This window comes from Lontra canadensis, unplaced genomic scaffold, assembly GCF_010015895.1.
Source record: "Lontra canadensis isolate GAN:19392208 unplaced genomic scaffold, GSC_riverotter_1.0 scaffold87, whole genome shotgun sequence".
Taxonomy (NCBI): Eukaryota; Metazoa; Chordata; class Mammalia; order Carnivora; family Mustelidae; genus Lontra; species Lontra canadensis.
In genome coordinates this window covers 4,881,711-4,896,417 of record NW_022631081.1, presented here as the reverse complement: position 1 = coordinate 4,896,417, position 14,707 = coordinate 4,881,711, and the positions used below count along the sequence as shown (strand labels likewise).

Sequence of the window (14,707 nt, the reverse complement as noted above, 5' to 3'; positions counted from 1 at the left end):
CGAGGGAGTGACATCAGAGGCTCGCGTGGACTGATCATGCAGCAAACCCGGCTCCCGCGGACGTGCGCAGGGGAGCTCGGCCTCTGGGCGGAAGCCCGGCAGCACTAACCCTTCTTAAATTTATTCAGGCAGCCGGAGCTGCAGAAGGAGCGCACGGAGGCCGACTCCCAGCAGCCGCGTCCCTTCATTCCCGCGGCGGGGCGGCCTCCGAGCAGCCGGACGCTACATGGCGCCGGGCCCAGGGTCTCCCACGGACGCGCGCACAGCTCGGCGGGCCTCCCGGCGGAGGCGGCAGGTGCTAGCGGTCCCGGCGCCGCGTTACCACAATGCACCACTGCTGCCGGCCCCCCCGGTGCACGAGCCCGTTAACCCCGTCGGCGCCACGGGAGCCTAGCGGAGCTCGAGCTGCGGCCGCCCCCTCTCTTCTCTCAGGAGGGCTGCCCTCACCCGCACGCTCCTTGCTTGTCCGTGCGACCCCCAGGGGACCCAGGTGGGACCCAGGTGTCCGGCGGGCTCCTCAGTTAAATGTCACATGTTAACGACAAAATGAGAGCGAAGGTGTCCCCTCCTGCAGTAGCGGGATTGGCGGTGCTTTATTTCAAAGGGAAAGATGCCTTTGAGAGCTAAGTGGCACGTGTGAAATGGGGTTGGCCCAGAGCCCGACGATGATTCCAGGAAATCGGGGTCACCTCTGAGCCCTGGTCACCCTCTGATTCTTCTGTGGCACCTGGTGTGTCCGGTGCACCTGTGTCTGAGCACCTGCTGACACCTGTACACCGTCCTGGAAGGAGGCAAGGAGCGGGGCCCCAGGGAGTCCAGCTACCACTGCTACCACAGGACTGCTGGCGCCTGGGGACCAACATCTGTCTCTGCCAGACCCCTCTGAACAGTTTACCTGTCCAGCTGCCTGCAGGAGTTCTCCACGGTATGTGTGATGGGCATCACTGTCCCGGCTGTCCAAATCTGAGCTCCCAATGGCCCCCTAGACCTGTGTCCTTACCCTTCCCCCAGTCCTCCCCACTTCAGCTAAGGGGCAGCATGGACCTTCCAGTTGCTCAGGACAGAAACCTGGAGACCCTTACTCCCAGGTCTCTTAGACCCACCTCCTGCTGGTCAGCACACCATGACAAGTTCTACTAGAATACAGACAGGATCCCATCTCTTTCCACCACCCCCATGCTGCCACCCAGGCCGGACCCAGCATCATCTTCCCTGTGGACTCTGCTAGAATCTCCCAGCAGGTCTCCGGCTGCCACCCAGGCCCCCCCATGGCTTACACTTCATACAACAGCCAAGAGATCCTGCTCTCAGACTCTGTCATACATCCACTCAGTGGTCTCTAAGCCCCCACAGGCATACCCCTCCTGTTCCCCTTTCCCCCTCGGCTCCAGCCACACTCACAACTTGGCTTGCACACACAGCTGCTGGAAGACAGTCCAAACCCAGGCTGGCCCTGCTTCTTGGCCCTGGCCCCCACCTTCCTCCGCCCTGTTCAGGTCTTGTTTTTCCCACTGGCTGACAAACTCTGGGCCCTGGGACGAGGCTTTGGGCCCTGCTCCACCCCTGACAAAGCCCTCCCCAACACCACCTCTTCACCGGAGTTCAGTCAAGGGAATTTATCAAATGTAATCTATTGAAACTGAATCAAGTTTCACCAATTTAAAGGTTTTCAAATATACCATGAAGCTCCTGTTAAAATAAACTCAGGGAGGTGCTGCTGGGTCAATAATTCCCTCTAGGCCTTTGAAGCGACTATTTCCTCCACCTAGGGAATTAATCTAGAGCTATTGGGTTAGATTTAGTGGCCCAGGGGATGTAAGGCATTTAGCCACTCTGGGCCTTGATTTTTTTACTACAAAATGAAGAGCATAATAATAATGCAAATAGCAGCCAGTGGAGTGCTGACTCAATGCCAAGTGCTGGGCTTAAAGCTTTACCCACATTTCTTGCAGTGCCTCATTTAATCCCCACCAGATAGCCTCTGGTAAGTTCCACCAACATCCTCTTCTACAGACAAGCAAACTAAGGCTCTGAGGTAAAAGGACTTGCCTAGGGTCACCTGGCTTGGACCCAGCCTCTTCTGTCTGACCTTGGAGACAGACTCTCAACCACGTCCTGTGGGGCCCCTTAAGCACAATACTGCTCCCTAAGCTCCCAGAGGCCTTATAAGGAAAAGTGGGGGTGAGACCGGAACAGTGACCTGAGTGCTCTGGGAAATGTTCATAAACACACAGGCAATTTTTAAAGGATTTGCACATGGAAGAATAATACCCAGGATATTTAACCAGCCACTCTGAACATCACGGACTCTGGAAGCTGGAAGCATCTTTTGAATGTGGATCTGTGCCCTCCATCTCACAGCGGAGGAGGGGAGGGCAGAGCGGCTGAGAACCTTCACGCCCATCCTCACAGTGAGTGGATCCTGGACTCTCAGCCCCTGCTTCCTTTTTCCCCTTCCCCTCACCTACAGCTGCAAAGAGTAAGAGCTGGGAACAACACACTCCCGGGGAGGAAACGAAAATAGTGAAGAGAAACAGGAAAGGAAAGTCATGCGGTATTACAAAGGCGTTTTCTCCTTTTCTCCATAATTGTTTCATGCTATAACTCACATCAAACAATTATGAGACCCTGCTCACGTGGAATACTTCAAAAATCTACCATCTAGCTTCACAGGCAGCCGAAGAGTGCCGCTTTGTCCTTAAAGGAGAGGACACATTACCTGAAATGTCTTAGTTGACCCAGCAGCGGGATCACCGAGAGAGCATCAGATGACCGACAGATAGTTCCAGCAGCTCTCCTGGCTACGTTGAGGTCTGTCAAAGTTTCCTTCCTGTCCGTGTGTGTGACAGTGAGGCTGAACCCCAGCCTGCTCCTGTCCCCCATCCTGAACAGCTCCAAGTGGACAGCCTCCAACACCCTACATATGATGTCCTAAAATCAAATGAACTAACTCTGTGACCTTCCTGAGATCCACTTACCCCAAATACCCTGCAGTGACAATCCTGGAGGTAACTGCAACCCTCCCTCTAGGCTATAGCTGACCCTACATCAAGGCCACTGTCTTTGGTCACTTCTGAGTTTTTGGATTCCCCTCAGGTCTATGGTGACATTTTCCTTGTCACATCCCCTCTGGGCTGCTGCTGCTGCTGCTGCAACAGCCTCCCTAGAGGCTGGCCTCCCCACTTCCACTTGCTACCAAAACATTGTTATGCAGGCTCTGCTTCCAGTATGTTCCCTGTTTTGCTCATTAATATGGTATGCACAGGCACTCAATTAAGATTCACACAGGCATGTGTGTGTGGGGTAACTGGGTGTATGGCTGCCCATCCCAGTCCTGGAGGCAACAGAGAAACAGGTCCCGGGAAACTGTTATGAGGCATCAGGTGGAGTGGGGGAACATGTGGTAGCTCAGAACCACAAACATACATCCACACCTTCCAGCCCAGATGGTGGGCCCCCAGGGATTCATCACAAATGAACGATGGGAAAGGAACACAAAACTCTGCATCCAGTGCCATTTGTTGCAAAAACCGGGACGCAACCTAAGACCCTAACAGCAGGCAAATGCTTATTTCATCAACTTCACGGAATAGCACAGAGCCATCAGACTTATGTATGTGATGACTCTGCAGAAATAAGAAACTGTGCTTAAAAAGAAAATGCTGAGGAAGAGGCAAAACATGTAATATATTTATAATTGTGGGGAAACTGTCCACACCCGGAAATGTTAAAATACTAGAATCACAGGTGAATTTCTTCCAGTCTGGGCTCCCAAAATGCCTCAGGCTTCTTTCTTTCCTGGGACCTAACTTGCCCTCTCGTGGGAGTTCCTATTAACTTGTCCATCTCCCACACAGACAGCAAACTCCTCAAAGGCAGAGAGTGTGGTCTTTTCTTACTGTTCCCAGTCTCTCGGGTGGCCCAGAGTATGTTAGACACAGAATGAATGAATGAGCACAGGAATAAACAGATAAATTAATTCATTGATAAACTGATCAATGAAGGCCACTTTATCAGGAGCCCTATTTGGCCCAACCTACAAAACCCACACCACCTTCTTACCTTCCCAAGCTTCCCATCACCACCCTTCTCCTCCCACCCCACAACCCCTCACAGATGGCATTTCTTGTGCACACAATCACGCAGCCCCTTCTCCTCTGCACCTCTGCCCTTGACCAGACTTTGACTGGACCACACAGAGGTGAACACAGACTGGGGAGGTCCACAAGGGCAAGATCTAATGGTGGCTTCCTGACCTGAATTGGCCACAGCCTTCCACTGCTGTGGGTCTGAGAGACATTTGGAGGACCCTCTGGGCCTCAGACTCATCTAATGAGGGGCTCAGGCCCACAGCAGAAAACGTACTGACCTCTGTGTTGTCTGGATGTCTGCAGGACATACAAGTTCCTTGAGCAGTTATCTTAAGAATGAAGCGCTTGAAAACATCAGCGTTCTAAGAATAGCCACGCATAGATGCTGACTGCTATCATCATTAATAAATCAGTGTGCACCAAAGCCAAAGAATTAATTTCAGAGCAATTTATGATAATATGTTGCTAGGCAATTAAAATAAACTTCCGAGGGGGAAAAATTTTCAATTTATTTTTGATTATTTCAGATCAGATAGATGGAATAGGGGGAGTTTGAAAAACAGCAAACACGAGACAGATTTCACTGGGGATGGTGCCTGGCCTGACTCTGCCTGCAGTGCGTTCTGCTACCGGGAGCAGCCCCAGAGGTCCCCTCCCTGGAAGCTGAGTCTGGTGGGCTTTGTTCTAGAGTGAGCCAGGGGCTACACTGCAGTGTTTGGAAGGAGAGGCCTGCCTGAGGACCAGGTCTCCTAGAGGACCCCATGGAGAACTGGGGTCAGGTCCCACCAGGCAGCTCTGAAGATGCTGGCCTCTTCTTAGTCCTTTCTGTTCCCAGAAGTGGCTGACCCAGCTGGCCCATTCAATTACTTCTGCTAGTTATTGACCAAAAGGCCTTTTGCTTGTTGAGGGCCTAAATGTCACTTTGACTAACAAATCCCTCACAACGTGAGAGAGCTGGGATTCCCAAGGGATTACTACCCATTTATTTGTCTGGTCAAGTATTCCTTTTTAAAAAAATTCCTTTTAAAGAAAGTGACAACAGAAACCATTGAAAATACAGATCTACTGCAGAATGTTCCTCCTCCTTTCTTGGCCATTAAAAAAATACAAATTAAAGCCTTGAGGTAGGTACCCTTTTAAGTATATTAAAATGGCCCCAAATGCATTTAATTATTAACACCAAATGCAAGTGAGATGACAGCGAAGCTGGTATACTCATTCATTGTTGGTGGCACAGAACATTGGTACACTCATTCCAGAAAGAGATTTTACAGCTCATCGAGGTGCTGTGATGATGTTGCTTCCCTTAATTCAGTAATCTGACTCCTGGGAATTTTCCCTCAGGAAATAATTCAAGAGACGCGAAGAGAATTCAGTCCAAGGACACTCATTGCATCATTATCGGTAATGGCATAAAGGGGATCCTCAGATGCACAAAAATCAGAGGATAATTCAAAACATTAGAGTGCATCGCTTGGTGGAATAGTACACAGTCATTAAAATGATCATTATAAAGATAGAGAGACTGTTAGTTATAATGTGGGGTGAAAAAGACGGAGCCCAAAGGCCAGGTGTAATATGGCCAAAGATGTGAGACACAGGCGTATGTGCAGGGTGGGGAAGAGAAGGTAATGAGCGAAATCAAAAAACAGTTTTGCGAGGCTGTGGGATTACTGGAGAGTTACACATATTCCAAATGCTCTTTATCTTATTTTTTCAGCATACTTTCCCACATATTTCCCACTTTGTCCTCATATATATTCTACGTATTTTTCCACAACAACAACAAAAATTGAGCAAGATACATTCAGTCAAACGGATTATTTCAAACCCATTCCCAAGGGGCCCACGGAAGTACAGAAGAGTCAGCTGGGAGTAGGGGCCCTGCTCAGGGAGCGTCGGGTGTGAGGCAATGGGATGGCTGGAGAACAGGAAGGGACCAGTGAACGGGAGGTCAGGGCAGTGGAGCCAAAGAAGCATCAGATGTGTGGGTCTGAGCACAGAGCTGCAACCCGCTCCCTGGGTGATAGGAAGCAAGTCCAGGAGCCTCTCTGAGCCTGATTCTCATCCATGCACAGGACTGGCTCCCTTAGGGGCTGAATTGTGTCCCCTCCCCGCCTCCAAATTCATATGTGGAGGTTCAAACCCCCAGCGACACAGAATATGACAATATTTGGAGACAGAGCCTTTGAAGAGGTGACTAAGGTAAAATGAGGCCCCTGTTCCATATGACTGGTGTCTTTACAAGAGGAGGAGGGCAGGACAAAGACACACGCAGACCAAGGGATGACCACTGAGGAGACCAGGAGAAGGCAACCATGTATGAGCCAAGGAGAGAGGCCTCAGAAGAAACCAAACTTGAGACACCACAATCTCAGAACTGTGAGAAAGCATATTTCTGGGGCACCTGGGTGGCTCAGTCAGTTAAGCGGCTGCCTTCAGCTCAGGTCGTTGATCCTGGGGTCTTGGGATCGAGCCCCATCGGGCTCCCTGCTCTACGGAGAGCCTGCTTCTCCTTCTGCCTCTGCCCCTCTCTCTCTGTCTCCCATAAATAAATAAATAAAATCTTTAAAAAAAAGAAGAAGAAGAAGAAAGAAGATGCATTTCTGTTGCTTAAGCCACCCAGTCTCCAGTATTTGGGGGCAGCTCCAGCAAACAAATATACCTCCCTTTGCAGAGCCCCAAAGACAACATCACCGGCAAAGGGCAAGCACCCAAAAGACATCTGGGAAAAGTAAACCAGGTCAGAGGCAGGGGCTTGGCGCCCTGAAAACCACTGCCCCAGACAAGGCCTGTACCGGGAGACTGGGTCTCAGTGTCCATCAATGAGTTAGTTTCACTGTGAAGTTCAGAACGACTATGAAGTCCTGCAAGACAGCCTCTCCTGTGGTTCCCATGGCAGCTGGGATGAGGTTGGGAAGGACAGACAGCGCCATACATAGCTGGCAAAATGAGATTTTAGTGAAGTTGAGGGGTTTTTTGCAAAGTCAAAGAGCAAGCACAGACCAAGAAGAGTCAAGGAGGCAACATCTTAAGCCTCCAACCTCCACTTCTCCCCACTAAGAAATAAGGCTCTGATTGACTGATCCTACAACGTGAATGTTTAGAAAGTCCATAGTACCACGGCTACCATAAATCGAGTTAAAAGATAAGCAACACAGAAAATGCTTGGAAAATAAACAACGGACAAAGGAGAGATAACTGCAACTCACAATGAGCTCCTACAAATCAGCATAAAAGCACAAATATCTAAATGGTAAAATGGCAATAAATACGAACATACAAGTCACAAAATGTGCATGATCGGTCAACAAACAGAAGTATACTCAGTCTCTACTGGTAATAACGGAAAGGCAAAACAGAGCAAAGAAATGCCTTGTCATTCACCCATCAGAGCAACAAAGTATAACAAGAATGATGGGGTAGCTTCCATTGACAATCCACACTACCGGGAGATATAAATTTATGCCCTGTTTTTGGCTGACAATTTGATAGTGTCTGTGGCTATCCATCATGGGTATCCTCCTCTAGTCTAGCAATTCTACTCCTAGGAATCTATACACACGTGCATTACTTTGCACGCACAAGCAGGACTGCTACAGCACTCCGTTAAATAAAAATGTGAAGAACCTAACCATCCCTCGAGAGGGAAATGATTAAATAAATTATGATACACTTTAGAATTCTATGCCATTATTTTTAAAATGAGCTAAGTCTATTTGTGTCGACATGTAAAGATCTCTAAAATATATTCGTAAGGGAAAAAGCAAGCTGCTTATCAATATCCACAATACGATCTCATTTCCATATATGTAAGTGCGTGTGTGTGGGGGGTGTGTGTGTACTTACATGGCTTTGTAAAAGCATGGGGAAAGATCTGGAAAAGTATCACTGCTAACCAATGGGTGTGTATGTTTCCTAGGAGGGAGGTAATGAAAGATGACTGAATCTTACGTCCTATATTTTAGAGTCTTTAAAATACTTTACAAGTGTGCATTTCCCAACAAATGCCATCTCTCAACAAATTATAGTTGGTAAGAGTGTGCTGGGATCAGCTCCTGCTCATGTTGAAACCTGAGACCCTACCAAAGGCTCTCTAATGGTGGAAGGTCAGGCAAGAAGGCGGGTGAATAATGAGGGAGTTGGAGGGCAGGAGAGGCCAGAGGTCACATCAGAGAAGCCACCACACATCAGGGCACACAGACCAACCTGGCAGGCAGCAATCAGAGAGGGGCTGGATCATTTGACGCACCCGTGGCACAATCCCCATGAGGCGGAGGAGCAGAGCCGCCCATGGTGACGGGCCCTGCAAAGAATGGACACAGCTGCAACCAGGTGCAGGAGGCGAAAGGCTTAGGCACCTGTCACTTGGCCAGGCGGCAGCCTCACCCCACCCTCAGCCACCAGGCTGTTGGCAGATGCTCAAGGCCGGGGACACCAGTGACCTTGAGAGTAGCAGAGGTGGCTCAGGGGCGAGGCTCAGGACAGGTCACCACGTGGATGTCCAGGCATCCACCTGCGCTCACCTCACCAGGGCTGCTCTCGGTGGCAGGGTCCAGGTCAGGAGAAGTGCCAGAAAAGGAGAGAGGATGTTAGAGGCAAGTGTCAACCAAAGACACAGGGAAGAAGTGACAGATACATGGCTGCTCTAAAGAGTCATCCTGAAATGCAGCAGCCCCATTGGATGCCCTCTCTGGTGCCCGCACTGTGGCAGGCAAGAGGCCAGTGGCCTCTTCCTGAAACTCCCTGCTTCCCGGCCCTGTAGCCACACCCCCCGCTGTCCTCCGACCTCCTCTCTCGTGGCTCCCAGGCCCGAGTCAGTCCTCACTCCCATGTTCTTCCCACTCCCTGCTGGATGGGGCACAAGTGATGGTGCCCTTGCCCTTTCCAGATCTCCAAGACCACCAGAAGTCCCCCACATCAACCTGTCCCCCACTGAGACCAGTATCCCTCCTCTGCTCCCTCAGGACCCTCTTTCTCCCTCTATACAATTCTTTCTGCCCACAGGCACCAGGCTGGAGACCTGAGGGTCAGCTTTTATGGTTTCTCCCTCCCCTTGGGCCCCTACATGCAACGCATCCCCAAGTTGTAAGGATGCTAACTTCAAAATAGTTTGCAAACCCATACCCTATTCTCCACCTGGGGGAGTAAGCCACCCACCCGCTTACTTCCAAGGTCTCAGCTTCCACATTTATCCCTTCCGATCCTTCCTTCAAGCTGCCATGAGGACAATTTACTGAAAATACACCATCTGCTCTCTGTCACTTCCCCTCCATGGCTCCCTGATACCCACAGCAGCAAGCTCGAGTTCAAACTCCTTGGCAAACCACAGCCCACCAGGAGCTAAGCCTGGTGGGCCTCAGCAATTCCCCACTTCTTACTCCTTAGCTTCACCTTTACTCCTCCCGCCCCTGCCTTTGTTTACCTGGCTGAGATCTCCTGTCTTTCCTTCCCTCAGCTGGCTCCTGTCATGTCTGGAAAGCGGGTGTGGGCCCCTCCCTGCACGATCCTTACTTGACAGCTGCCACCCCAGAGAGGGGATGGAAGACTATTTGGAGAAGGGACCTTCCTCAGGGTTCTCATCACACCCTTACCCATTGCTTGCTGCACTTATCACACTGATTCGTATGGCTCTTGTCTATCCACTTGCAAATAAATGGCCAGTGCCTTGGGGCTGGGAAGGGGGTGCACTTGCTGTATCAGTTTCCTAGGGCCACACAAACTGGATGGCTTCTAATAGCAGTAATTTATTCTCTCACAATTCTGGAAGCTAGGTGTTGATAGGGCCATGCTCCCTCTGAAGTCTGAGGGAAGGATCTTTCCTTGCCTCTTTTAGTTTCTGGTGGTCCCAGGTGTTCTTTGGCTTGGGGCAGCATAAGTGGGGTCTCTGCCTCCATCTTCACATGGCCCTCCCCTTCGTGTCTGTGTCCGAGTCCGGATTTCCCTCATTTTAGAAGGACATCCGTCATATTGGATTAGGGATCACACTCATGACCCTATCTTAACTTGATGACATCTGCAAAGACCCTACTTCCAGTCATATTCATGGGTACTAAGGGGTTTGGTCTTTAATGTAGCTTTTGAGGGGACACAGTACAACCCATAGCCCTCACTTTGGCATCATTATTGCCCAGAACTGCTCATGGATGAAAGAGCCGGGGTGCTCTGGGTCTAGGCAGTGGAGGAACAGTCAGAGGAGGAAGGCATCTCGAAGGAGGTAGCTTTGAAGCCGGGCCTCAGGAGATGGGAGAGGGAAGGGACATGACCATGAGGAAGACTGCATGAGAGAGGAGGGAGAGGCGGGCTGCCTTGGCTCTGTGCTTTATGCTGCAGGGAGCTGGGTCAGCCTACAGGAAGGCTTTTCTGTTCTGTGTTCTGTGAGGTGATAGGGGGCCAGGGCAGTAGGGAGTCAGGGAAGATTCATCAGGAAAGCAGTGACAAGAGCAGAACCAGTGTTCCTGAAAGATGAGGCTGCCCAAGGCATAGAGGGGCGAGTCTAAAAGGAGCCTCCCAGTGCAGGGAGCCCCAATAATGAGGGCAGTGGCAGCACGGCAAGGAGAGAATCCAGAGAAAATGTGACAGAATGGATGGGGCATGACCTCAGGCAGCAAGGAGAGGAAGGAGTTGAAGCCTGCAGGGGCTTGGGGTTCAGGGGCCAGTGACTGAAAATGGCAGCCCAGGGAGAGCAGCGTGCCTGCAGGAGCGGCGATCAGTTTAGCCTCATGAAATGCTATTCAATTTAAAAAGCCAGCTCACGCATGCACTCATTAAGTAACCACTGAGGAGGGGCAAACAAGCAAAGTGGCTATAAGAGTCCACGTGCTTCGTAAATAATTCAAGTTTATGGGCAACAAACACGTCTTTTTCTATCAACGCCTGGTACCCAAGCCATTAGCAGCAGGCATTTTGGAAGAAAGGTCTCAAGGCAAGGGAACTGGAAACTCAACGGAATCACCTTTAAATTACCTCATCCCCTCGGGGAAATGGAAATCAATGCAGTCTGCAAAAGGCTACCTACCCTACCGTGTGCCAGCACAGGCCAGATGGAGCTAGTTCCCAGGTGGGTGAGCCAGGGGCAGAGGGAGCTGTCTGCCTCAGGGCATCTCTGGGATCAGCAGAGGTCCAGGGACTTAAGCTGCCCTTTCTCATGGAGCCACCAACTTCCAACCATCCCAGACATCCCAGAGAGGCTCCGAGGAGACACAGCCTTAGAAGACGCTCTTGCCTTGGGTGATGGAATAAAGACCCTTCCCTTCAATCCCCCTATCTTCATGAGGGCCTCAGGCTCTTCATATCAGGAAAGGCTGGCCTCATAGATTTCCAAAGGGCCCTTCTACCTTCCAAAGCTCTGCTTACCGCTGCGGCTGCCGTCCTGGCTGCCTGATCACAAACAAGCATCATCCCTAGTCGAGGATGGGAAGACCTGGCAATCCTGAAAGGGAGGGTCTCAGACACGAACACCTCCAGGTTGTGATTCCATATAGCTGATCCGAGCCCCTGCTTATTCTTCCTCCTCCAGCCGGCCGCCCAGCAACGGGTGCTAGCACCTCAGTCGGAGAAGGGAGCACTGGATTGTGAGCCTGGAGATCCAGGTGACTGCAGGTGTGTTGCTCCCCCTTGCTATGCCATCAGTCATCTGTGAGGCCCTCTCCCCGGCCAGCCAGGCAGGTGTCACAGTCAGACCTTGGGCACCTGTGATCTAATCTCCGAGCCTCAGTTTCCCCATGCTCCCCATAGGATGTGGTAATGGTTCTATTTCCCGGGATTGTTATGAGGGCTGAGTTACTATAGGAAAGCCTGGCCAGTGTTAGCTGCTATTACTGCAGGGTATGGGGACATGAGCAGGAATAGAAGACACATGTTGTTGAAGGACAACACAGTATCAGAGAGATGGAGCCCCAGGAGGGACAGCAGCAGACTCTCCCCACAAGAAAACCATCCCCTGCTACGTGGCCTTTCCTGGAAGGGGTTTCTCTGAAAAGAGACCCACACCCCATGGCCTTTGGTATTGAGACTCCCTTCCTCCTGGAGGGTACACTCCCCTTGTCCTTTTGCAGGAGTTCCACTGCTAGCCATCCAAGGTCCCTGGATAACAGCAAACCCAAAGACAGCCTCTGCCTTGGGAACACTACCTCCAGCAGGACTGGGCTACCAAAGCAAACCACTGAGTCCTTTCATGACTGTCATGGTTTTAGCATAAACACTAATGTGTGGGGATTTTTGTCCCACTATGCTCAGATTCTTCTAATAATCAGTGACCGTAGACTATGGCAAGAGATATCAAGGATAACACCGAACCCCTTTCAATCCTGTGATAAGTTTACATATCAGGCAGCTGTTACTTTCTCTATCTTACAAATGGTAAAACTGAGGTTCAGGGGACACCTGGGTGGCTCAGTTGGTTAAGCGTCCAATTCTTGATTTTGGGTCAGGTCATGATTTTGGATCATGATCTCAGGGTGGTGAGATCAAGCTCAGCAAAGGGCTCCGCGTTCAGGCGGGAGTCTGCTTCTCTCCCTCTGCCCCTCCCCCTGCTTCCTCACTCTCAAACAAATACATCTTAAAAAAAAAAAAAACAGACACACACACACACACACAAAAATAAAACAAAAACAAAACAAAACAAAAAAACCCTGAGGCTCAGAGAGGCTAAATCATGGCATACAGTTAATAAGAGATGAAATAGGAATTTTAACTGGGGTCTCTCAGTCTACAAAGCAAGGCCTTTCTTCATTCCTTTACATGCCACAGCGATCACCACCATCCCTAGCAGCACTCTATCGGGAACCCAAGATGAATTACTTTCACCAAAATGAAACTTGCCCCATTGCTGTATATTCGTCACTATATCTTTATTTTCTGCCGTGGACTTGAGAAATCCAGTCAGAAAGGCTCTGTTCATATTTTTCATGCACATTTTAGGATTGTACATAGATGAAGGCTTGCATGTGATATAATCACGTGCAAGACTTCTGAACAGAAACTGTGAGCTGGATCTACAACTGTGTATCACCTAGACAACCCTCAGATGTTACCTTGCTCGGTTACAGAGGAGAACATGAGCCCACCTTAATTATTGAAGAGGTTTTAAATTGCTCAGTTTGTGAATAAAAATAGGTAGGCTGATTGCATTACAGGTGTATTAAAATATATAGATAACCCACCTTGATCTAGTTACAGAAGACTTTGGGCCCATAAAGGAATTTTCAAAACAATCAACATGCAAAGCTCAAATTCATTGTTTTTCCAAAGCAAAAGCAATAGCCTGCTGCTCAGCCAGCCTGTCTTTCGCGCATTTGGATTTCATATCTTTATGAACCAAGTCAGCGAGGATGTCAAAGTACAGTTGTGAGTCAGCCATCCTTCCAGACAAGACAACTACTCTCTAAAGAGATTTATTCGTCTGGCCAAAATACAAAGTGTTTACATGGTGGGTCAAAACTTACCTACTCAAAACAAAAATGCTCTGGGGTGGAAAAAAAAAAGTGGTCAAGGATAACGTCAATCAAGTATAGGTTAGATATGCCGTTATTATACTTTCTCCAGTCTGACCTTTCCTCTCTACAGAACACTGGCCAGAGATAAATGGAACCTGGTACCGAATGGTACCCAGGAATGCCACAACACTCTTGGCACACATTTCCATCAGCACTGCAGCACCATTGCAGCTCACGCTGACCCTAAAACTAGCACATCATCTCACTCAGCTTTTCCACCTCTCTTTCATTTCATCGGCACCACTGCCAGGCATCCAATGGTCCAAGGAAGCTGCCCACCAGAGACATTTCTGATGCACATAGCTCAGGCTAGACAGTCCGAACAAAACACAGACCCCAGTCCTCCAGCAGGAGCCTGCCAAGATTCAGAAGCATCGTTAACATCCACCTGGTTACAGCAGGCAATTTACAAGGCTCGGAATCTAGACCTCTCCAGGGCCCTGGAGGATGGTCCCTCCAACTCCACCCACCCTTCTTTCCACCCCTTCACCTCCCCAACATACCAAAAGTCCTTTGTCGAGGCAGTAGAGCCCCCCAATAGCCCACCCATCAGGTTCTAGGGAGTCAAGAGGTCTATCTGTCTGACCTTGCCAGGTGATGGAGATGGGAACCGAATGCTGGTGGGATCGAAGGCAGAGGTGACCCATCAAGTTTAAACACATCTCCCCCTTCAGTGGATGGCTCAAGGCAGGAGGGGGGCAGCTTTAAGGACCGAGGAAGCCCAAGGCTCCTGGCTGGGTTGTTGCCCAGCGTGACCCCAAACTGCTTACTCAGAGGCACAGGCCAGCTGGAGAAGGGCTTTCCCTGTGACAGGCACCACCGGAGTTTAAAATCCCCTTTGCGTGCTGGGAAAACACACACACACACACACACACACACACACACACACTAGCAGGGAGTGCCTGCTCAGTATCCACTCCAAAGCTCTTCTGCCTCTGTCCAGCTCACTCCTAACAGTCAGGGGCACTCAAGTGACCCTTGCCCTTGAAGTCCTGGTAATGGTAGCTCAGGTGCCCAAGGAGACTGGAGGAAGGCAGAGAGAGGGCTTTACCTCTTGTTTGCAGCCCCTGGGGAAGGCTCGAGCCTACCTTCCCTGCTAAAAGATGGCTGGCCTCTGTC

The 14,707-nt window shown here is 50.2% G+C and overlaps 1 protein-coding gene across 4 annotated transcripts in view; it reads right to left on the bottom strand.

Moving 5' to 3' along the window:
• Nucleotides 1-14,707, bottom strand: part of OSBP2 (oxysterol binding protein 2) — a 158,199-nt gene that overhangs the window by 65,146 nt on the left and 78,346 nt on the right. Inside the window, exon 1 of one of the 4 annotated variants that reach the window (XM_032883435.1) lies at nt 110-262. The exons of the other annotated variants lie outside the window; for them this stretch is intronic. Within the exon in view, the coding sequence (XP_032739326.1) occupies nt 110-188 (79 nt within the window). The 5' untranslated portion in view covers nt 189-262. Of the gene's footprint in view, nt 1-109; nt 263-14,707 lie in introns of those variants that run through there. 4 annotated transcript variants of the gene reach the window in all.